General features: G+C 43.1%; 1 protein-coding gene across 1 annotated transcript in view; it reads right to left on the bottom strand.

Moving 5' to 3' along the window:
- Positions 1-21953, bottom strand: part of SLC29A2 (solute carrier family 29 member 2) — a 25462-nt gene extending 3509 nt beyond the window's left edge. Inside the window, exons 1-11 of the mRNA XM_081967911.1 lie at positions 21741-21953; positions 16071-16166; positions 11793-11874; positions 10608-10792; positions 8871-9010; positions 7762-7896; positions 6975-7072; positions 6518-6602; positions 3854-4023; positions 1724-1829; positions 1086-1191 (exon numbers count right to left, since the gene is read on the bottom strand). Of these exons, the coding sequence (XP_081824037.1) occupies positions 1086-1191; positions 1724-1829; positions 3854-4023; positions 6518-6602; positions 6975-7072; positions 7762-7896; positions 8871-9010; positions 10608-10792; positions 11793-11874; positions 16071-16099 (1136 nt within the window). The 5' untranslated portion in view covers positions 16100-16166; positions 21741-21953. The remainder of the gene's footprint in view (positions 1-1085; positions 1192-1723; positions 1830-3853; positions 4024-6517; positions 6603-6974; positions 7073-7761; positions 7897-8870; positions 9011-10607; positions 10793-11792; positions 11875-16070; positions 16167-21740) is intronic.
- Between the last annotated feature and the right edge of the window lie 1302 nt (positions 21954-23255).

Consider the following 23255-nt stretch of genomic DNA (forward strand, 5'->3'; position numbering starts at 1 on the left):
GGCCCAAAATCACCCAGCTGGCTTCCATGGCTAAAGTGGGACTAGAACTCACGGTCTCCTAGTTTCTAGCCTGGTGCCTCAACCAGGAAACCAAACTTTCATTTCTTATCCCCTTAACCCTAAACAGAAAGGGAGCTTTAAAAAAAACTGAGCCCCCAATTTCTGCTGCTAAGCGAGACAGTTGTTAAGTGAGCTTTGTCCCATTTCATGGCCGTTCTTGCCACAGTCGTTAATAGTCACTTGTTGCAGTGCGGTTGTAACTTCGGCCACTAAACGAACGGTTTATAAGTCGAGGACTACCTGTAGACCTGCCCTTCATCTCCCCACCCCACCCCGATTCCTTTAAGAAGATGTCTGATTTTCCCCTCCATGGGAAACAGCAGAGATGAGAAATCTATCCCACTTCTGTAGCGCCAAATTGTTGGAAATGTGATCATGAATTAGGCATGTACTATCATATGTGGCGGCCGTGTCAAAAAAAACAAAGAATATTAGCGGAAAATTCTAAGGTAGTTGATAGAGATAACCAAAGAGGAAATAGGATTCACACCACAACTATTTCTTTTGAGGATCATAAACAATAAATATAACAAGGGGATAATTTAATTATCAATACATATTATTACGGCAGCAAGAATGGTCTTTGCCCCAAAACTGGAAAAACAGGGAAATTCCACCAGAGGAGGAAATAATTAGGAAAATTCTGACTTGTGCTGAAATGGATAAACTGACGTGGGAATTGAAGAATGAAGACAAATCAGAATATTATAAGGTCTGGGGACAAATATGATCGATGGTTGGAACAAAAAAAGGAAAGACCCAAAATTAGCAAAGACTACGTTTATAAAATGGAGATTAGAATTATGTACCAAACTATAACTGTGAAAATGTATAAAAAGCAAAGCAACGTGGTTGGAAATACGATATTTTTATATTTGTGAATACTGAATAGACCAAATTTCAATAAGCATGGTGGTTATAATGCATAACTTTATATCTTAGTATGTATGGCGAAGACTTTGCCAGGAGGCTTATGTTTTAATTTGTGCTCAATAAAAAACATTAAAAAAAGAAATGTATCCCACTTCTGCCACCAATTGCTCACCCAGAGGAAGTAGGAAGTCGAACTGCGGCCCAACCAGTCCATCACGTTGAAGAGCAGGAAGCAGCAAACGGGAGTGAAGAAATTCTCTAAGGGGGGAAGAGGGGGAAACCCACAGAAGAGTCAGACCTTGTCTTGAGTCTAGTCAACTTGACACTCTCTTGAGAGGCCCCTATCTCTTATTTGGGTGGCTCCCTTCTAGCATTGATGATGTTACCTAGTTGGGTCACGAAATGTCTGCAAGAAAACCACCAAGCTCAGAGAACATCAAAACCCCTACAGTTGTTCTCCTCCTCCTAGTCTTCCTCTCCTCCTTGCAAGCTCAGAGAGAACCAAGAACCCCAGTCTTCCTCCGCTCTACAAAGCCCACTCCCTACCTACTAGCACTGATGATGTTACCTAGTTGGGTCATGAAACGTCTGCAAGAAAACCACCAAGCTCAGAGAGCGCCAAGGACCTCCGCGGGGGCGTCTCTTACCCACTACCTGACCTTCAACTTGGAGATGCGTTGAGGAGTAGATCCCCTGCCCCAAATCCCCATCTCATCCCTGTCCCAGCTCAAGCCAAGGCAAACCAGGAACTGCCCCTCCCTGCCCTGTCATTAAATGACCCGTCACTCACTCCAAGACGGATCCCGAGAGGAACTGACGATTCTCGTGGTAATAGCCGGAAACACCGAGAGGGTAATGGAGAAGACCATAACGATGGAGACAGCCAGCAGCCAAATCTGAAGCGGAAAAACAGAATTCGTGATGTGACACGAAGCACGTTCAATTATCTAGATCACTCTACAACTGGCATTAAATGGAGCACGATTCCAGAGCCAACTGAGACCCAGTATAAAGGCAGTCCTCGAATTACGACCACAAGGGAGCCTGCCGTATCTGTCGTAAGGCATGACGGTTGTAAGTCAAGGCAAATGTTTCATCGACCCAATTTTCTGAGTTATTCTGCGGCAGTTGTTAAGTCAGGGGTGTCCAAACTTGGGAACTTTAAGACTTGTGGGCTTCAACAAAGATGATTAGGGGACTGGAGACTAAAACATATGAAGAACGGTTGCAGGAACTGGGTATGTTTAGCTTAAGAGAAAGAAGGACTAGGGGAGACATGATAGCATTGTTCCAATATCTCAGGGGTTGCCACAAAGAAGAGGGAGTCAAGCTATTCTCCAAGGCACCTGAGGGCAGAACAAGAAGCAATGGGTGGAAACTAATCAAGGAGAGAAGCAACTTAGAACTGAGGAGGAATTTCCTGGCAGTGAGGACAATTAATCAGTGAAACACCTTGCCTCCAGAAGTTGTGAAAGCTCCAACACTGGACATTTTAAAGAAGATGTTGGATAGCCATTTGTCTGCAGTGGTGTAGAGTTTCCTGCCTTAGCAGGGGGTTGGACTAGAAGACCTCCAAGGTCCCTTCCAACTCTGTTATTCTCTTCTCTTCCTTTTTCTGTTTTCCTGATTATCTTTGTTGCTCTTCTCTGCACTCTTTTCTAAGATCTTAACCTCTTACTTTCTATCACGGTGACCAGGAATGGATGCACGATTTTGAAATGTGACCTCGTGCGTGGGGTATAAAGCATTACTCTCACTTCCTGTTAGGCTCTCTCTCTCTTCACGCAGCCCCAAACTGCGATGGCCTTTTTTTAAAATCAACCGTTCAAAAGGAGGGAAAGATAAGCGATGACCTCTTCTTGCTCAAGAAGGCCCATTGCTAAAGTGGTTTTTTTCCCCCCCAGAAATGGGGTTTTCCTGTCACCTAACCGATCTCTTTCCCCACGCTATTTATCAGAAATCGAACCAGGAACTTCCGCTTCCTAAAAGCAATGGTTCTTACTTTCTCTTTTTTAAAAAAACATTTTTATTTATACATTTTTCTTTAACATATATAACCTGTTTCCACAAAAATAAGACCTACCCCGAAAATAAGCTGTTTTTATGCACCTAATATAAGCCACCCCACCCCAAAATACGCTTTGCATCGGAGGCAGAGAGGGGGCCGAGGCCGTCTGGCAGTTCTCAGGTGCCTAAGGAGCTAGACAGCAGTGAGGCAGAGGAACAGCTGGAGCCTGTTCCCAGTGTGCGCATGCGCAGAGCTGCCAGAAGAAAAGAACAGCTAAGAAATCAGGGTCAACTTGGGAGTAAAGACACAGGTGGACGGTGAGTGGCCCCTCCCATAGGACATAAAAGAGGAGCGAAAGGGGAGTGGGCGTTTGCAAGAAACAATTCGTTAGATTCCTTTCAGGAGTGTGAAGATCTGTCCGTGAATCTCAGAGACTCTGTGCCGAGTCTTTCCTTGCATTTGGGAAATATTGACATGGCCGCTTTCCAAGATAGATAAGGTCTGTAGTCATAAATACGCCTTTGAAAGACTGTTTGCCAGGCCTTGGCTGAATGTGAAGGAGAGGAATTCACATTCGTTTAATAAAAGGGGTTTTGTCGGGACCAGGACTCTGCCTCGGGCTTTTTGGGGGGAGACTGGGTCAGAACATATACCATGTGGCGTCCTGTCTCACTGTGAGCCCCGAAAATAAAGGTTAGTGCTTATTTTGGGGCTCAAAAGAAAATAAGACCCAATCTTATTTTTGGGGAAACATGGGTAGATATTTAATAAACAGTGTACTGTCTGGGTCATTTTACATATATATAATAATAGTGATGATAATATTATTTGCTTACATATAATAGTATTCTTCCAATTTCTAATTTCTAGTTTTATTATCTAACCATCGGTAAAGCAAATGGTTCTTCTTACCTTCTTGAGCACACTGAAAAGGGAAGGGCTGGGGGCAACCATGCCCACCCCACTCCCCCCGTTCATAATTTCTGGCGGGCAAGCCGAGCCGTCCTGCTCCACGGCCTTCCCGTTCTTCATGTTGAGCGGTTCTCCTTTGGAACTGTCTGCCACGAGAGCGGAGCCATCCTCTGAAGAGACATAAAAGGCCATCAAAATCAAATGACGTCGCAATTTTGCAAAGCTTCTGGTAGCCCGCGACTTGCAACGGCCCCTTTGATGGCCGTTCGAAGTCACAACGCTGAAACAAATGACTTATGACCGTTTTTCACACTTACGACCACGGAGGCCTCCCTCTGGTCATGGGATCAAAATTCAGACGCTTGGCAATTGGCTCCGATTTATGACAGTTCCAACTGGCTGCTATTTATCCCAGATTCATTTTACAACTACGTTGCCAATTTAATAGCTGCAGTGATTCACTAAACAGCGTTGGGAAGGTCATAAAATGGGGCAAAATTCACAACTATCTTGCTTAGCAACAGAAATCGGGGGTTCAATTGTAGTCATATGTCAAGGACTATGTGTAAAACTAAGGATCCTTGAACGTTGTTGGGGAAATGGACTTCAGATCCCATAACTTTTCAGCTTACAAACTTTCCACAAATCGGAATGCAAGCAGATCTCGGCTTACGATGATTCATTTAGTGTCCATTCAAAGGCACTGAAAAAAGCGACTTACAACTGGTCCTCACACTTACAACCATCAAAACGTCCCTGTGAACAACTGGAATGTCTACGTGACAAGTACCCGAGTTACAACAGTTGCAACACTTACGACCGTTTTTGAATGTGGGGACACATTCAAAATTCAGTGACAAGCAACGTCGGTGTGTATGCGTGTGTCAAATTTGTTTGCTGGCCCTGCGATTCACTTACCAACGGCACCGACCTGCTTAACCACCGTGGCAAAGATAGTCACCTAAGTAGGGGGCGACTCGCTTAGCAACCGCTGTGCTTAGCCAAGGGAATTCTGCTCCCAACGGAGGTTGTAAGTGGAGCGCTGACTTTAAGGGACATCAAAGAAGTGTCTTCTAGGCTTCTTCCCAAATCTACATCTTTCTCTCTCTCACCCCACCCAAAATCTATTTATAACTTTGGAATTTTACTTGTTCGGACTGGTGGTGGTGATTGCTGGAATGTTATTTAGGGACAAATCACATCTAATTGGATTTATTTTCTCTCTTTTTTAAAACAATAATTTTTTTTATTTTTTGTTACACATTTTTAATTCTTTTATAAACAAAGTATTGCACGAGCTTTTCTCTTTAACATCTTCTTATATGCCTAGTTCATTTCACATCATATTTCTATTTCCAGTTTCAGCCCTGTGTATTTCATTTCAATGTCTCATCCATATCCTTACTTGCCCCTTCAAAGTTAACCAAATTTATCATTTCATTCCCATCTGTTATTCAATTTTACTATAAGCAGCAGATATCCTCGAATTCAGTTTTTTTTATATCATAATCATTTCACTTAGTTAGTTATGCACAATTAATCTTGTTAATATGGTTCCCTCACATCATAATGAGCTTCATACCATTTAATAATGTTAACACATTTCATTTTATTCTACTAGTAAATCCTTTCATTTCCCTTCCTCCCTTTCTAACCATTTTCTCTTGGTCTCTCAGAGATTCCACTGATTTATTTTCAACCAGCCTGATGACTCATACTCATTCTATGTGTACTTAACACTTTCCCCTTTACGCAGCGTTCAAAATTAAGACTTCAGAAGAAAAAAGTTGTAATTAAGAGTACGAGATTCATAGCCTCACATCCTGGGGATAAGATTATACATCTTAAAGCAAGCTGGCTGGGGAATTCTGGGAGTTGAAGTCTACCGATCTTAAAGCATGCTGGCTAGGGAATTCTGGGAGTTGAAGTCCACCCCTCTTAAAACATGCTGGCTGGGGAATTCTGGGAGTTGAAGTCCACCGATCTTAAAGCATGCTGGCTGGGGAATTCTGGGAGTTGAAGTCTACCGATCTTAAAGCATGCTGGCTAGGGAATTCTGGAGTTGAAGTCCACCCCTCTTAAAGCATGCTGGCTGGGGAATTCTGGGAGTTGAAGTCTACCGATCTTAAAGCATGCTGGCTGGGGAATTCTGGGAGTTGAAGTCCACCCCTCTTAAAACATGCTGGCTGGGGAATTCTGGGAGTTGAAGTCCACCCCTCTTAAAGCATGCTGGCTGGGGAATTCTGGGAGTTGAAGTCCACCCCTCTTAAAACATGCTGGCTGGGGAATTCTGGGAGTTGAAGTTCACCGATCTTAATGCTGGCTGGGGAATTCTGGGAGTTGAAGTCCATCCCTCTTAAAGCATGTTGGCGGGGGAATTCTAGGAGTTGAAGTCTACCCGATCTTAAACCCATATCTGATATTAGATTTTGGACAATAGGGGAGTGGGAAAGGAGCAGTCAAATTCCCTCCGATCAGCCCATTTCCCTTTTGGACTTCATTTCCCAGAATTCTGAGTCCAGCACCGGAAGATCAGCAGTCTGGGAAACGCTGGAGCCCAATCAGGAGGGATGAAATGTCACCACCACCAGCAGCTTGATTTTTGACAACTTTTCAATTCTCCCATTTTTTTTTTAATTTAACAAAAAAATTCAGATCTCCCACCTGGTGAAAGGAGACCCGCCTTCGTCTCCAGTTCGCATCGCGAAATTTCTTGTGGTCTCTTGTGCAGATAGTAACGAGTGAAGTTCTGCAGAGAAAGAAGAGGAACTGATGGTCTCTCAACGCTCACATTAGCGGGGCATGATCAAAATTAGGTTCTGAAGAATCTAAGGGTTGTGGCGGATCAGGCAGCAGATTCGGACAGTGAGGAGGGTTGGGGAGGAACCTGGGCCAGTCCTGGAGTCTGGGGAAGGCTCGGATGAGGGCTTTGTGTCGGAGGCAGAAGGGGGGCCAGGGCCGTATGCCAGTTATCAGCTGCCTTCGGAGTCAGACATCAGTGAGGCAGAAGAACAGCTGGAGCCTGTTCCCAGTCTCTTGCTTAAGCAGGGGGGCTGGACTAGAAGACCTCCAAGGTCCCTTCCAACTCCGTTATTCTGCTAAGTGGGGCAAAGGATCTTACCTGGTGAGGCAGCAAAAGAAAACAGGCAATGGAAACTAAGGTCCCAACACAGGGGGTGACGAAATAGATGAGGGCAGACGACCGGGGATCCAAGCCACCTAAGCAGAAGAGAAAAATGGCATTTTGGCAGACAAATCCAGGGCTTCGCAACTCCTCAAGCACAGGACACAACCACTATGTTCTGGCTGGTCGAACCTTTAAAAACAGGGGTAGGATTCAAAAATTTTAGCAACCAGTTCTCTGCCCGGTTGCTGGGGTGTGTGGCCATGGGTGTGACCTTCTTGGCCTCCTGCACCGGGGGGAGAGGGGGGGGTAGCGTTTTCGCCCTCCTCAGGCTCCGGAGGTTTTTCTCGAGCCTCCGGGAGGGCGAAAACAGCCTCCTCCGGGCTCCGGAGGCTCATTTTTCACTCTCCCGGAGCCTCCACGCAGGCCCTGCACTTACCCGGCACCCAAAACGAGCCGTTGGAGACTTCTGGGAGGGGTGGGATGGTTGGGGGAGCAGCCAGTCCTTGCAACTACCCGTTTGGCAGACTGGATGTAAAATTAGCAACCGGTTCACTCAAACCGGTTCGAACCGGCTTAAATCCTTGTGCCAGAGGAGATCCTTCTTGTGGCAGGTAGTTCTCCAGACCCCCCCAAAAAAGCGCTTTCCATTTGGATATTTCTGGGGATATTTTCAGTTTTCCCCCCATAATTGGCAGACCGTTCTCCTCTACCCTTTGAACGATTTTCCCCAGCTCTTTCAAACGAGGCGGTGTTTTCCAGACCCACCCCCTCCGATACTCACTGGCCATGGAAAGCAACATGGCGATGGCTGCAAACATTCCCGCCATTCCTTGACCGCTGAGAAAGAGGGTGCTGTATTTCTGCGGAAAAGACCCCAGCAGGCCAAAAAGACTCCCTTGCAGGACGGCACAGAAGGCTTAGGGAAAACAAAAGGAGGACAAAGTCAAGAACGAGACTGTTTTGCGTACATTCGATCCTCGATTTACAACCGTTCATTTAGTGACCGTTCGAAGTAACAATGGCACTGGGAAAAGTGACTCCTGGCCGTGTTTCACACTTACAACCAGTGCAGCGCCCTGCAGTCACGTCATAAAAACTGAGACGCTTGGCCACTGATTCGTATTTATGACGGTTGCAGTGATCCCCTTTTGTGACCTTCTTGACAAGCAAAGAATCTGGGAAGCCAGATTCACTTAACAACCAGGTTACTGACTTAACCATGGCAGCGATTCACTTAACGACTGCGCCGAGGAAGGTTGTGAGACGGGGCAAAATTCACTTAACAACTCTCTCGCTTAATGACAGAAGTTTTGGACTCAGCTGTGGTCGCAAGTCAAGGACTACCTGTATCTCTCGCTTCCCATTAATCTGGATGAAAAGGAAATATATTGCTGATAATAATCTCCTTTGGAGCTGATCTATAAGCCCGCGTTTCTCAACTTCAGCATTTTTTTAAGACATGCGGACTTCGATTCCCAGAATTCCCCAGCCAGTCAGTCATGTGACTGACAGGGATTTCTGGGAGGTGAAGTCCACATAGCTTGAGGGGGTGGAAATGCCCCGAGATTCAGCTTCTAACACTCCCCCACCCACACTTGCATGCTGGCTAAGGATTCTGGGAGTTGAAGTCCAATGGATTTTGAAGAGACCAGGATTCAAGTCTTCGAGTTTACAACAACCCTGTGAGGTAGCTTGCCCAGAGGGGTTTTTTTTTGGGGGGGGGGATGAGGATTTGAAATGAGTTCCCAGACAACGCTCAAAATGTCAAAGATGTAAACTGAGAGGAATTAGGGGGTCCTTGGTGTGTTTTCTGTGCTTGGTGGTTTTTCTTGCAGACGTTTTATTACCAAGCTAGGTAACCTCATCAGGGTTAAAGAGGAATTAACTCACAGTTAATGAACCAGACGCTTGCCATGGTGATGGAGAAAAAACTGTGGGGTGACATCGTCACCTTAACCAGGATGGCGGTCAGCACGAAGAGGAACAGAATCCCAGTCAGGCTGCCCAAAATGCGCACTTTGTCCGAAATGCTTTCCAAGGGAGAGAAAAGGATATGTGAATAGCCGGCAACAAAAAACCCTTTTATTCATTTGTTGTGAATTCTGCTCATTCACCTCCAGCCAAGTCTTTCGAGGGAGGATTTACAGTCACGGACCTTCTCTGCAAAACTTGGCAAGGAGTCTCGGAAAGTCACAAACCAATTAAGCAAACTAATTGTGTCTCCTGCAAACTCCACTCCCCTGTCGCTCCTCTTTTATTTCCTCTGGGAGGGGCCATTCATCGTCCACCTGTGGCCTTACTCCCAAGTCTCCCCCTGTTCTTTAGCTCTTCCCTTCGTCTGACAATTCTGCGCATGCGCCCATTGGGAACAGGCTCCAGCTGTTCTTCTGCCTCACTGATGTCTGACTCTGAAGGCAGCTGATAACTGTCAGACGGCCTTGGCCCCCTCTCTGCCTCTGACACAGAGCCCTCCTCAGAGCCTTCCCCAGACTCCGGGACTGGCCCAGGTTCCTCCCCAACCCACCTCACTGTCCGAATCTGCTGCCAGTTCCACTGGCCACTGGTGGCCCATAACAGTAATGCTGGCTACAGACATTCACAGGAGATGCCTCCCTTGAAGCTGGGAAAAAAGGAAGGCATGAAGATATTTATTTATTTGTATCCCGCCTTTTTATTTTTACAAATAATTCCAGGTAGCAATCATATCCGACACACCTTCCTCTTCTTATTTTCTCCACAACAACAGCAGCAGCAGCAACAACAACCTTGGGAGTTGTGAGTCAGACCCGTCCCTTCCCTTCCCCTCGAACCCTTCCAAGCCTGCAAGCGAGGCCCTTGCAGTGGACAAGGATATGCATTCGATTCTGCGGCTATTAAGATTGTTGGCCGAGCAGGGACAAAAACAGCCAGGGAAATGAATGAAGCCGGGGAAACGGGCGTTGGTCAACAGGAGTGCTGATTTACCACCAGCTTATCAAGTACTTGGGAGCTGAACAGAAGGAAACAGCAACCAACGACTTCATAGCCGGCTATCCACATGCCAATCAATAAGTAAAAAGCCACACACAACAGGTATCACATAAATACTACACACGGTTTAGCGCACGTTCTGCTAAAGAGAAGCTCCAGCACCAGTCCGAAAGCTCGGAAGACTAAACCTCTGGTCCCTGTAACTCAAGGATGTCAAACTCAAGGGGCGGGGACTGGCCCGCGGTGCCTTTGCCAGCAAAAACAGAGCTGGCGAGGGCCACCTGAGGCTCCCTCAAGATCCATTTTCGCTGGCAGAGGGTTGCAAGAGGCTGTTGTAGCCGAAAACGGAGCTCGGGAGCCCGTTTTCTCTGGCAAAGCACTCAGTTCACAACAGGCACCTCCCCCCCGACACAAATGATGTCAAGCTGGCCACGCCCAACCCACCCACCCACCCACCCCGAGGTCAAAGACAATGAAATCGAGTTTGACACCCATGATACAACTGATCCAGATCGTATCCTGCAAGGCCCTTCTCATTGAGCAGAACGATTGGGCTCAAAAAAGAGAAACGTGGTAAGAGGCAAGTCAAATGCAGAGAGAAAAGTAACCTAAACATAGAGAAAGAGAAAAAGAGAGAGAGAGAGAAACGTGGCTCACCATTGGTAGAGGATGGAGTTGAGAAAGGTGAAAAGCAGCAAAGGCAACTGAGAAAGGAGGGTCAGCCAGTTACTGAAGCTGAATTCGTCTTCGCAGGCAGGCACCGGCTGGGGGTTCAAGGCTGTCCGATTCTCAGTCGCCTCCCACCCGGCAGAGCAGTTCCCTATGAGCCTGGTCTCGAAATACTGGCGGGAGAGAAAGCGTTTAATTAGAAACATTCAAAGAAACATCCCATGCGTCGCAACGTCCATTTGGCAGGGTCGCTGCTCCATGGACCCCGAGGATGTAATGGATTAACTAGGTTTAACAAATCTAGTTTGATTTACCTTCTTGACCCCCTCCTCCCAGCAAAACAAATTTCATTAGGGGAAAAAAAAAGGAGTAATTGGTTGGAAAAAGCCCTAAAGAGTCGGGAAATGAATTGAATGGGACCTGAGAGGTCATCTGTCCCAACCCCAATCAGGCCTATCCTTCATATAAAGAGTGACACCTTTCCATCCCACCATTCCTGGCCTGTTCCTACAGGTAGTCCTCGATTAAGACCGGGAATTTCCGTTGCTAAGGGAGACGGTTGTTAAGTGAACGGTGACCAATTTTACGACCTGGTAAATACACGCCGCTTGCCAAGCGCCCAAATTTTGAGCGCCTAGCGGTGGAGGTGCTGCGACCGTTGTAAGTCTGAGGACCGGTTGTAAGTCACATCCATCTGCACCGTTACAACTTTACGAATGGTAAAGGATGAGCTCTTATTAAAGCACTTATCCAGACAGTCCTCGGATTACAACAATTCGTTTAGTGCCCGTTCACTAAATTCAGATGCTTGGCCACTGATTCACACTTATGACCGCTACGGTGGGTGTCCCTTTTGCGACTTTCCCGCCAATCGAAATCAATGGGGAAGCCAGATTCACTTCACAACCATGTGACTAACCTATCCGCGGTAAAGATTCACTTAACGGCCATGGGCAAGAGAAGGTCGTAAAACGGGACCAACTCCCTTAACAACTGTCTCGCTTAGCGACAGACATATTGGGCTCAATCGTGGCTGTAAGTTGAGGACGACCTCTAATCGTCACTAAATGAGGGTCAGAAGAAAAAAAAGGACATAAAGCGGAGCGTCTCAATACACACACACACACACCACCCCCGATGGCCCAGGGAATGCCTCCCGAGCGAAGGACTCACCGGAATGGCTGTGATGAAAAAATTCCACGGAAGAAGAGTCCCTAATCCCAGGAGAAAAAATATGATTCCCACGGAGTGGAACCTGGAAGGAGAGAAGCCCGTCAGATCACCAGGCCCTGACTCTACCCATTGCACCACACAGCCTCGTTCGGCTGGATTCCCATACACCAAGCTAGAAACCGCAGTTCGCAAAGGACCGTTGGCCGACGGACGGTTCTGATGCAACGTGACCCCCAATGAACCATGGTTACGATATGGCTTAAGGCGTAAACCCCGCACACATCACGTTGCTTGTCCCAGGAGCCAGGATTATCTACTGAATAACTGAAGTAGAGTTCTGGATTGTATTGTATTATGTTTTGTATTGTATTGTATTGTATTTTGTATTGTATTGAATGTATTGCTTTGCATTGCATTGGAATGGAATAGAAAAGAACAGAACAGAACAGAACAAAGTGGGATTCTGAATAGAATAGGATAGAATTCAGAATAGAATATAATTCAGTATAGGATAGAATTCAGAATAGAATAACATAGGATTCAGAATAGAATATAATTCAGTATAGAATATAATTCAGAATAGAATAGAACAGGATTCAGAATAGAATAGGATTCAGAGTACAGAATAGAATAGGATTCAGAATAGAATAGAATAGATAATAGAATAGGATTCAGAATAGAATAGGATTCAGAATAGAATAGGTTTCAGAATACAGAATAGAATAGAATAGAATAGAGAATAAAATAGGATTCAGAATAGAATAGGATTCAGAATAGAATAGGTTTCAGAATACAGAATAGAATAGAATAGGATTCAGAATAGAATAGAGAATAAAATAGGATTCAGAATAGAATAGGATTCAGAATAGAATAGGTTTCAGAATACAGAATAGAATAGGATTCAGAAGACAGAATAGAATAGAGAATAGAATAGGATTCAAAATAGAATAGGATTCAGAATAGAATAGAATAGTGAATAGAATAGGATTCAGAATAGAATAGAACAGAATTCTTCATTGGCCAGGTGTGATTGTACACACAAGGAATCTGTCTCCAGTGTATATACTCTCAGTGTATATACAAACAACAAAGTGATGAATCTTAAAATACCAACAGGAGTGGTTAATAGGAAAGACGAGAAGGATAATAGTAACCCAGCCCTACTACGTGGGTAAATATCCTCAGGCATAAGACTGTGTTGTTGAGTTAGGTGTTTAGCAATGTTACAGCACTTTATAGGAAGTGGAGGGGCAGATTCTCACTCCCCAGAATTGAGTTCCTTCAAGGGCAGGGTCTGAAATTCGTATCTGAAATCAAGAGTATTTACCCTATCCGTTAGCCAGGTTCCCACAATCCAGGCTAAGCGAATAACAGTCAAAGATGGACATTTCTGAACTCAGCAGGATGAACAAAAATGTGAGAACTGAATTTGGGCATTTATAAACGGAGAATATTGTGGTCTCAACCCAACAAGACTTCAAAGGATAATCAGAACTGCAGAAAAAACAATGGTTGCCAACCTGCCTTCCATGGAGGACCTGCACACTGCAGGAGTCAAAAAAAGGGATGTGAAAATATCTACAGACCCCTCGCATCCTGGGCATCAATTGTTTCAACTCCTACCCTCAAAACGACGCTATAGGGCACTGCACACCACAACAACTAGACACAAGGAAAAGTTTCCCCCCGAATGCCATCACTCTGCTAAACAAATAATTCCCTCGCCACTGTCAAACTATTTACTATGACTGTGTTATTATTCTCATCCTTCCTAGTACCTATCTCCTCCCACTTATGACTATGACCTTGTTGCTTGTGTATTTACAATTTATATTATTCTATTTGTTTCCTTATACGATTTGATAGCTTATTAGTAACCTATGACTATCACTAAGTGTTGCATCTTTTTACTCTTGATGAATGCTATTTTATTCTCCTTATGTACACCGAGAGCTTATGCACCAAAGACAAATTCCTTGTGTGCCCAATCAGACTTGGCCAATAAAGAATTCTATTCTGTTCATTTTTACCCCCTCAAAAAAAAGTAGAGATAGATAGAGAGATGGGTGGTTGGATGGATGAATGAATTAATATTGATGGGGGGTGGGGAGAGAGAGAGAGACAGAGACAGACAGACGTCTCAAATCATGGTCACATGTCTTGCTTAACGACCACAAGAAAAGTTGTCACAAACATAATCAGGATAGATTTGAGAAGGAAAGGGAACAAGAAATTATATTTAACTATTTTGGGGTTTGTGGAAATGCCACCCCAAGCAAATAAAAAGTAAGAGCTGGAAGAACAATAGAAAAAGAAAGGAAGAGAGGAGGAGAGAAGATGAGAGGCAGAGGAGGGAAGGAAGATAGAGGTGAGGAGAGGAAGATGGAAGGAAGAAGGAGAGAGGGTAGGAAGGGGAAGAGGAAGAGAGGAGTAGGGGAGAGGAAAGAGAAGAAGGGAAAGGAGAGAGAAAGGAAGAAAGTAGAGAAGGGAGGGAGGGAGAGAAAGGAAGAGAGGAGGAGAGGAGAGGAGAGGCAGAGGAGGGAAGGAAGATAAGAGGTGAGGAGAGGAAGATGGAAGGAAGAAGGAGAGAGGGTAGGAAGGGGAAGAGGAAGAGAGGAGTAGGGGAGAGGAAAGGGAAGGGGAAGGAGAGAGGAAGGAAGAAAGTAGAGAAGGGAGGGACTGGAAGTCTTTAAGAAGATGTTGGATAGCTATTTGACTGAAAGGGTATAGAGTTTCCTGCCTAGGTAGGGGGTTGGACTAGAAGACCTCCAAGGTCCCTTCCAACTCTACTATTGTATTATTGTATTATTATTGAAAGTAGAGAAGGGAGGGAGGGAGAGAAAGGAAGAGAGGAGAGGCAGAGGACGGAAGGAAGATAAGAGGTGAGGAGAGGAAGATGGAAGGGAGATGGAGAGAGGGTAGGAAGGGGAAGAGGAAGAGAGGAAGGAAGAAGAGGAAGAGAGGAAGGAAGGGAGAAAAGAAAGGGAAAAGGTGATGTCAAAACAGACGAGGGATGGTAAACCAAGCAAATCAAATGGTATGTTATAATCCTGTAAATGGAATGACAAACGTATAGAACGAAGAATGTAAAATATAATAGCAACTATGTGAAAATTTACCTATAATTGTATATAAAGAACAAAAAAAAAACTTTTCAAAAAGAAAAAAGAAAACTTGTCACATGCCTCGCATATCAACTGCACCAACTTAACGACAGATGTCCTCATTTGCCCTTGTCAATCAAGGACTACCTTTGTGTGTGTTTGTTTGTGTGTGAAGTATGCCTTTAAGTGACAGTGTTTGGCTTCAGGTTTAAAACTTCCAGCAAACGGTTTGCATTTCATGCGGGGAACGATTGAAGGAAATTCTCCAGGGGATACACAAAGAGCAGCAAAGGAAGTCCAGAAATGTTGTCAGTTAACGCAAAAGCCAGAGCGTTTAAAATAAAAAAAAAATAAAAAATACCATAATAAGGGAACTGTTCAAATGATCCCGCCTAACAGAGTGAAAATGTGAAATCATGAGTCAAATATTAGTCATGGGCTGTTTTTTATTTACAAAAAAAACCAACCCAATGTTTTTAAATGTTTTAAATGTTCTCGAAATAGCTGAGGTTTTTCCCTTGATTCATTCACCGGGAGGGCAAAAAAATGTGGCCTTTATTATTTATTCCCAGACCTGAAAATGCAGTTTGCAAAAGTCCTAGTAGAACTTTCTTAGTGAAGGGAGAAAGGGCTGGAAAAGAAGCCCGCGATCGCCAGGAAAATCTGACGATTTAAGACTTTCCACCTTCATCCAGCTAGCAAAAACACTCTACGTATGCTCAGAGGCCCACCCTCTCCCTCTTAAGCACACAAAGGATTGTCTCAGAGCTGCGAAAATTCCTTTCCGTCAAACAGCTATCCTGTTTCCCCGAAAATAATAATGGATAATAAGCCCAATTGGGCTTTTGAGCGCATGCACTAAAATAAGCCCTCCCCGAAAATATTGCAACACAGCAGCAGCCAGGAGGTGACCACGCTCGCCGCCTCCTGCGCCTCAAAAATAATAAGACCTCCCCGAAAATAAGGCCAAGTGCTTATTTCGGGGGTCAAAAGAAAATAAGACCCTGTCTTATTTTCGGGAAAACACGGTACTGATGTGGCTCAAGATTCTAGAAAATTAACCCAAATAGAGCCTGTAGAATCGACTCTTGCATCCTAAGATTTTTCCAAGCAGTTCATGTCCTGGCCATTAAGAGCATTTTATGCTAAAGGAAACACACACATTGCAACTTACACATCTCTGGGGTTTTCCTGGGGACCCATGATTAATCAGCTCCCTGAAGTGTGAACGGGAAACTATTGCCGTTCCTCTTCTATCACACAGCTGGATCTGGAAGGTAAAAGAAAATGAATGAAAACAAAATTTAGCCGAATGTCGCCCATCAGCTGAAGCCAGCGGCTGGTGCCTTTGCTATTCGTAGAATCCCAAGGCTAGAAGGGACCTTGGAGGTCTTCTAGTCCAACCCTCTGCTCAAGCAGGAGACCTTATATCATTCCAGACAAATAGCTGTGTTTTTTTTTCTTGAAAAAGGATTTCTTTTAAAAGTTATTCTTTGTAACATCCCACCTTTATTATTTTTACAGATAAGGCAAGGGATAGAGAGGTAGATATAGAAATAAAAGAGATGATATATAGACAGAGATAGAAAGAGAGAGAGAGAGATACATAGATCGATAGATCAATATAGAAATAAAAGAAATGATATATAGATAGAGATAGAAATAGAGAGATGATACATAAATAGCTCGATATAGAAATAAGAGAGATGATATAGACAGACAGAAATAGACAGATGACAGATATAGAAATAAGATATGAGAGATAGAAATAGAAATAGAAATAAGAGAAAGATGACATATAGGCAGACAGACAGACAGACAGACAGAGATAGATAGATAGATAGATAGATAGAGATAGATAGATAGATAGAAAGATAGATAGATAGATATAGAAATAAGAGAGATAATATAAACAGATAGAAATAGAGAGGGATAATAGATATAGAAATAAGGATATGATAGAGATAGAAATAGAAATAAGAGAAAGATGACATATATAGGCAAATAGACAGGTAGAAATAGATATAGATAGAAATAGATAGATAGAAATAAGAGAGAGATGATAGGTAGATGATAGAGAAATAAGAGAGATAATAGATAGATAGATAGATAGATAGATAGATAGATAGATAGATAAAGATAAATAGATAGATATAGAAATAAGAGATAATAGAGAGAGATAAGAAAAAGATGATATATAGACAGACATAGAGATAAAAATAGATAGATAGATAGATAGATAGAGATAAATAGATAGATATAGAAATAAGAGATGAAATAGACAAATAGATGATATAGAAATAAGAGATAATAGAGAGAGATAAGAAAAAGATGATATATAGACAGACATAGAGATAGAAATAGATAGATAGATAGATAGATAGATAGAGATAGATAGATAGAAAGATAGATAGATAGATATAGAAATAAGAGAGATAATATAAACAGATAGAAATAGAGAGGGATAATAGATATAGAAATAAGGATATGATAGAGATAGAAATAGAAATAAGAGAAAGATGACATATATAGGCAAATAGACAGGTAGAAATAGATATAGATAGAAATAGATAGATAGAAATAAGAGAGAGATGATAGGTAGATGATAGAGAAATAAGAGAGATAATAGATAGATAGATAGATAGATAGATAGATAGATAGATAGATAGATAGATAGATAAAGATAAATAGATAGATATAGAAATAAGAGATAATAGAGAGAGATAAGAAAAAGATGATATATAGACAGACATAGAGATAGAAATAGATAGATAGATAGATAGATAGAGATAAATAGATATAGAAATAAGAGATGAAATAGACAAATAGATGATATAGAAATAAGAGATAATAGAGAGAGATAAGAAAAAGATGATATATAGACAGACATAGAGATAGAAATAGATAGATAGATAGATAGATAGATAGATAGATAGATAGATAGATAAAGATAAATAGATAGATATAGAAATAAGAGATGAAATAGACAAATAGATGATATAGAAATAAGGGATAATAGAGAGAGATAAGAAAAAGATGATATATAGACAGACATAGAGATAGAGATAGAGACAGAAATAGATAGATAGATAGATGATAGATAGATAGATAGATAGATAGATAGATAGATAGATAGATAGATGATAGATAGATATAGAAATAAGAGAGATGATAGACAGGTACCTTCCTCCTCCTATTTTTCCCACAATAACAACTCTGTGCGATGGGTTGGGCAGAGAGAGAATGACTGGCTCAAAGTCATCCAGCCAGTTTTCATGGCTAAGGCAGGACTAGAACTCCCAGTCTCCTGGTGATTGGCCCAAAGTCATCCAGTTGGCTTTCATGGCTAAGGTGGGGCTAGAATTCCCATTTTCCTGATTATTGGCCCAGTCAGCCAGCTCGTTTCTATGCCTAAGGCAGGACTAGAACTCCCAGTCTCCTGGTGATTGGCCCAAAGTCACCCAGCTGGCTTTTGTGCCTAAGGCAGGACTAGAACGCACTGTTTCCTGCTCTCTAGCCTAAACCTAAGAAGACTAAACCAAGCCAGCCCTCAATTCCTCTTTTACTCTTGTTACCCGGATAGAAATAAGTACCTACTTCCCCAAAAATATGATTGCACCAGCAATGAAAAATTGTTTAAAATATATAGTTCAAAAAAAATTTGCCCAAAATGAGCAGGTTTAAAATATATTGGGATTTCCAAATATAAAGTAATAAAACCTTGGCAATACAACACACTAGATTTAACTTTGGTTGAAAAGAGGAAAGTGTGAATAATTGGTGTAAAAATATCAGGGGATATAGATTACAAAAAACTGGGGGGGGGGGGGGGAGTGCAAAGTCCTCGACTTACGACCACAACAGAGCCCAGAATTCATGTTGCTAAGCGAGACAGTTGTTAAGTGAGTTTTGCCCATTTTACAAGAGCTATCTGTATTGTCAGATATGTATGTACCTGTATGCATGTACAGGTAGTCCTCGACATACAAGTTTGCTTAGTGACCATTCAAAGTTACGACGGAACTGAAAAAAGTGACTTATGACCACTCCTCACCGTTACCACCGCAACCGCATCCCCAAAGCCAGAAATATTTTTGTTAGGCATACTAGTGGAAAAATATGATAAAATGGTTGCATATTTAATATTGCACCTATTGACAGCAGCAAGAATAGTATTTTCACAATATTGGAAAAATGAGGAAATTCCTAACAGATGAAAACATAATTTTAAAAAATGTGAGATTGTGCGGAAATGGATAGGCTGACATTAAAGATAAAAGACAAAGAAGATGCACAATATTTTTTTTAAACATTGGATTCGTTTTACAAATGGTTAGATAACAAAGGTAGAAATTAGAAGTTTGGAAGACTACTACTTTTTATAAGTAAATATTGTTACTATTACTGATTTTAGATAAAAGTAATGGTTCCCCTCGCACGTATGTGCTAGTCGTTCCCGACTCTAGGGGGCGGTGCTCATTTTTGTTTCAAAGCTGAAGAGCCAGCGCTGTCCGAAGACGTCTCCGTGGTCATGTGGCTGGCATGACTCAACACTAAAGGCGCATGGAACGCTGTTCCCTTCCCACCAAAGGTGGTTCCTATTTTTCAACTTGCATTTTTACGTGCTTTCGAACTGCTCGGTTGGCAGAAGCTGGGACAAGTCACGGGAGCTCACTCCCTTATGCGGCGCTAGGGATTCGAAAGGCCAAACTGCCAACCTTTCTGATTGACAAGCTCAGCATATTAGCCACTGAGCCCCTTTTATTACTGATATTATGCATAAGTAAATTGACCCATACAACGCACTGTATAATTAAGCACTTACGTAAGTTAAAGAAAAATGTACAAAGAAAACTTATTTTTTTAAAAAAAGAAACGTTGGTGACATTCGGAACAAAATTGAGAAATCCAGGCTGGCTTTCAAAGGCTGTTCGGCGCTAGGAAACATTTTTGTGGACGGTTGTTTGATCTAGTTTGTCTTTTAAAACCGGCCAGTTTGTACCAATTAGGCCTGATTCAGGGTTACGACATCCAGAAAACACCTTTCATCCTGACCGTGAAAATCAACTGCCATGAAGATGGCCACGTGGCTAAGCAGGGATTCTACCAGCCCTGGTTAAATCTCGAAAAGTCAAAACCGGCTTGTGGGTTTTACCTGTCGCTCTTATTTTGATTCACACCATCATCAGATTTATATTCCAAAAGTACAATTAGAAGGTTATTTGCATTGTCCCACATTTTTCCCGGCCCAATGGGTTTGATAATTTTCTACACCTAATTGCGTTGGTCTGACTTTGCTTCGATTCTGAAATTGCTTCCGGATTTTGGGCTTGCAATGAAAACAACAATAACAACAACGAAACTTATTTTGTTTCTGTTAATAAGACAGGCTTCTTGGTATAGAAATGGCTTGTGTAAGCTGTTGTGTAAAAGCCAAAAAGTTGTCATTATGATGTTGTTCTCTTCTACTGTGTTAAAGAGAGTCAGAAGTTCGTGCCTTTTTTCCACTTGCCTCCTTCCCTCCCCCTCTTCTTAGTCTTCCACTACTTTTTATTTTATTTTTCTAAAAAGAAAGAGAGGGAGGGGGGAGATGGGATGGAAAAGATAGATAGATACATAGATATAATAGAGAGAAAAATAGATGCTAGATAGATATCTAGATAGAAAATAGAAAGAAAGATGATAGATATACATCTGGATATATAATAGATGATAGATGATAGATAGATAGATAGATAGATAGATAGATAGATAGATAGATAGATAGGATATAGAAAGAAAGCAAAATAGATGAGATGATAGAAAGAAAGCAAAATAGATAGATTATATATATCTAGAATAGATAGATAAATAGAAAGAAAGCAAAATAGATGAGATGATAGATACCTAGCTAGAAAATAGATAGAAAGAAAAATAGATTATGCATATCTAGACAGATAATACTGATAATGATATAGATAAACAGATATAGACAGACAGATGATAAATAGAAAATAGATAACAGAAAGCAAAATAGATGATAAATGATAAGAAATCGAGAGAGAGAGAGAGAGAGAGAGAGAGAGAGAGAGAAAGAAAGCAAAATAGATGATAAATGATAAGATATCTAGATGGAGAGAGAGAAAGCAAATTAGATGAAATGATAGAAAATAGATAGAAAGCAAAATAGATAGATTATATATATCTAGAATAGATAGATAAATAGAAAGAAAGCAAAATAGATGAGATGGTAGATATCTAGCTAGAAAGATAGAAAGTAAAATAGATTATGCATATCTAGACAGATAATGAGACAGACAGATGATAAATAGAAAATAGATAATAGAAAGAAAAACAGATGATAAATGATAAGAAATAGAGAGAGAGAGAGAGAGAGAGAGAGAGAGAAATAGATAGATGATAGATATTTAATTAGATAATAGATGGACAGATAGATGATAAATAAATAATGGATGATAGAAAGAAAGAAAGAAAGATAGAAAGATAGATAGATAGATAGATAGATAGATAGATAGATAGATAGATAGATAGATAGATAGATAGATAGATAGATAGTTGGCTTCCACATTAGGTGGGGGATTTAGAGGTGCTGCTTGCTGCATTTACACAAACCACCTTCTCCCAAACCATGGTCTGATTTTCAGAGATGCCGCACTCAGGACAGGGTGTTTCAGACCCGGATTGGCTGTTCACACACCCCAAACGCCCCAGGTCTGATGGGAGCCTAGTTAACAGGTTTGGGGATGGGGGGGGGGGGGTGTTCCCAAGGTCCCCTTCCCCCGACCCAGAAGCACCCAGATGAAACCTTCCCCGGGGAAGCGGGTCGTGGGAACGCAGCTCCTACCTGGTGGGATCACGCGAGTCGGGGGAGCGGGAGCTTCCGCGCGGAAGAGGCCGGCATCGGGGCTTCTTCTTCCAGGGATGCCCGGAGCCTCCGACCCGCCCGGGGCTTCTGCAGCCGCCGGTGGAGGAGAGGCGGCGACCCTCCGGGCCCGGCTCATTGCGAGACCCCGCTGGTCGGGCCTGGACGGGGAGGAGGAGGCGGCCCCGCTCGGCGTCTGCGTGCTGGCAACGCCCGCCGTCCTCCCAACGACCTCTGCCGGGGAAGGACCCGCCAGCAAGCGCCCTCCCTCCCTCCCTGGCTGCGGCGCGGTCCAGGGATGGAAGAAGGGAAGGGAGAAAGAGATGAGGGAGGGAAAAAGGAGGGAAGGAAAAAAAAGGAGGAAAGGGAAAATAGGGGAGGGAAGAAAGGAGGAAAGGAAAGAAGGACAAAAAGGCGGGAAGGAAAGCGAAAATAGGGGGAGGGAAGGAAGAAAAGGCGGGAAGGGAAGCAAAAAATAGTGGAGGAAGGAAGGAAGGAAGGAAGGAAGGAAGGAAGGAAGGAAGGAAGGAAGGAAAGGGAAAATAAGGGGAGGGAAGGAAGGGAAAGAGGGAAGGAAGGAAGGAAAGGGAGAAATAGGGGAGGGAAGGGAAGAAAGGAGGGAAGGAAAGGGAAAAATAAGGGAGGGAGGGAAGAAAGGAAAATAGGGGAGGGAGGGAGGAAAGGAGGGAAATAAAGGGAAAAATAGGGGAGGGGAGGGAGGGAAGAAAGAAGGAAGGAAGGAAGGAAGGAAAGGAGGGAAGGAAAGGGAAAAATGATGGAGGGAAGGAGTATGGATGTCATGGAGGAAGTGACCAATAGAAGGAAGGAAAGAAGGAAGAAAACAAGGGGGGAAGCAAAAAGAATTGCAGCAGCTGCCAAAAAAGCCAACACAGTTCTAGGCTCAATCTATTCCCCAAGACACCTGAAGAAGCAGGACAAGAAGCAATGGGTGGAAACTAATCAAAGAGAGAAGCAACTTAGAACTGAGGAGAAATTTCCTGACAGAACAATAAATCTGTGGAACAGAAGTTGCCTCCAGAAGTTGTGAATGCCCCAACACTGGATGTTTTAAAGAAGATGTTGGATAACCATTTGTCTGAAGCGGTGTAAGGTTTCCTGCCTAGGCAGGGGGTTGGACTAGAAGACCTCCAGGGTCCCTTCCAACTCTGCTATTGTATTGTATTAAATAAAGAGGGAGGGAGGGAGGAGCAACAAGAGTGCGGGAAGAAGATAGGAAGGTGAGAAAAAGGAAAGGACAGAGGGAAAGAATGAAAGAGAGAGAGGCAGGCAGGCAGGCAGAAGGAGAGAAATAGGGAGGGAAAGAAAGAAGGAAGGAAGGAAAAGAAAATAAGAGGGAGGCCAGCCAAGAGAGTTTGCCTATCTGCCTGGACCCACACGTTTAATGCGGCGGGACCGGACCGAGCTCAGCTACGACTGTCGGAAAGAAGACCCGGTCCTGCCCACGAGACGTGCCAGGCCCAGGACGCCCAGGCTCCC

This window comes from Natrix helvetica (genome assembly GCF_964273705.1).
Source record: "Natrix helvetica genome assembly, chromosome: 16".
Classification (NCBI taxonomy): Eukaryota; Metazoa; Chordata; class Lepidosauria; order Squamata; family Natricidae; genus Natrix; species Natrix helvetica.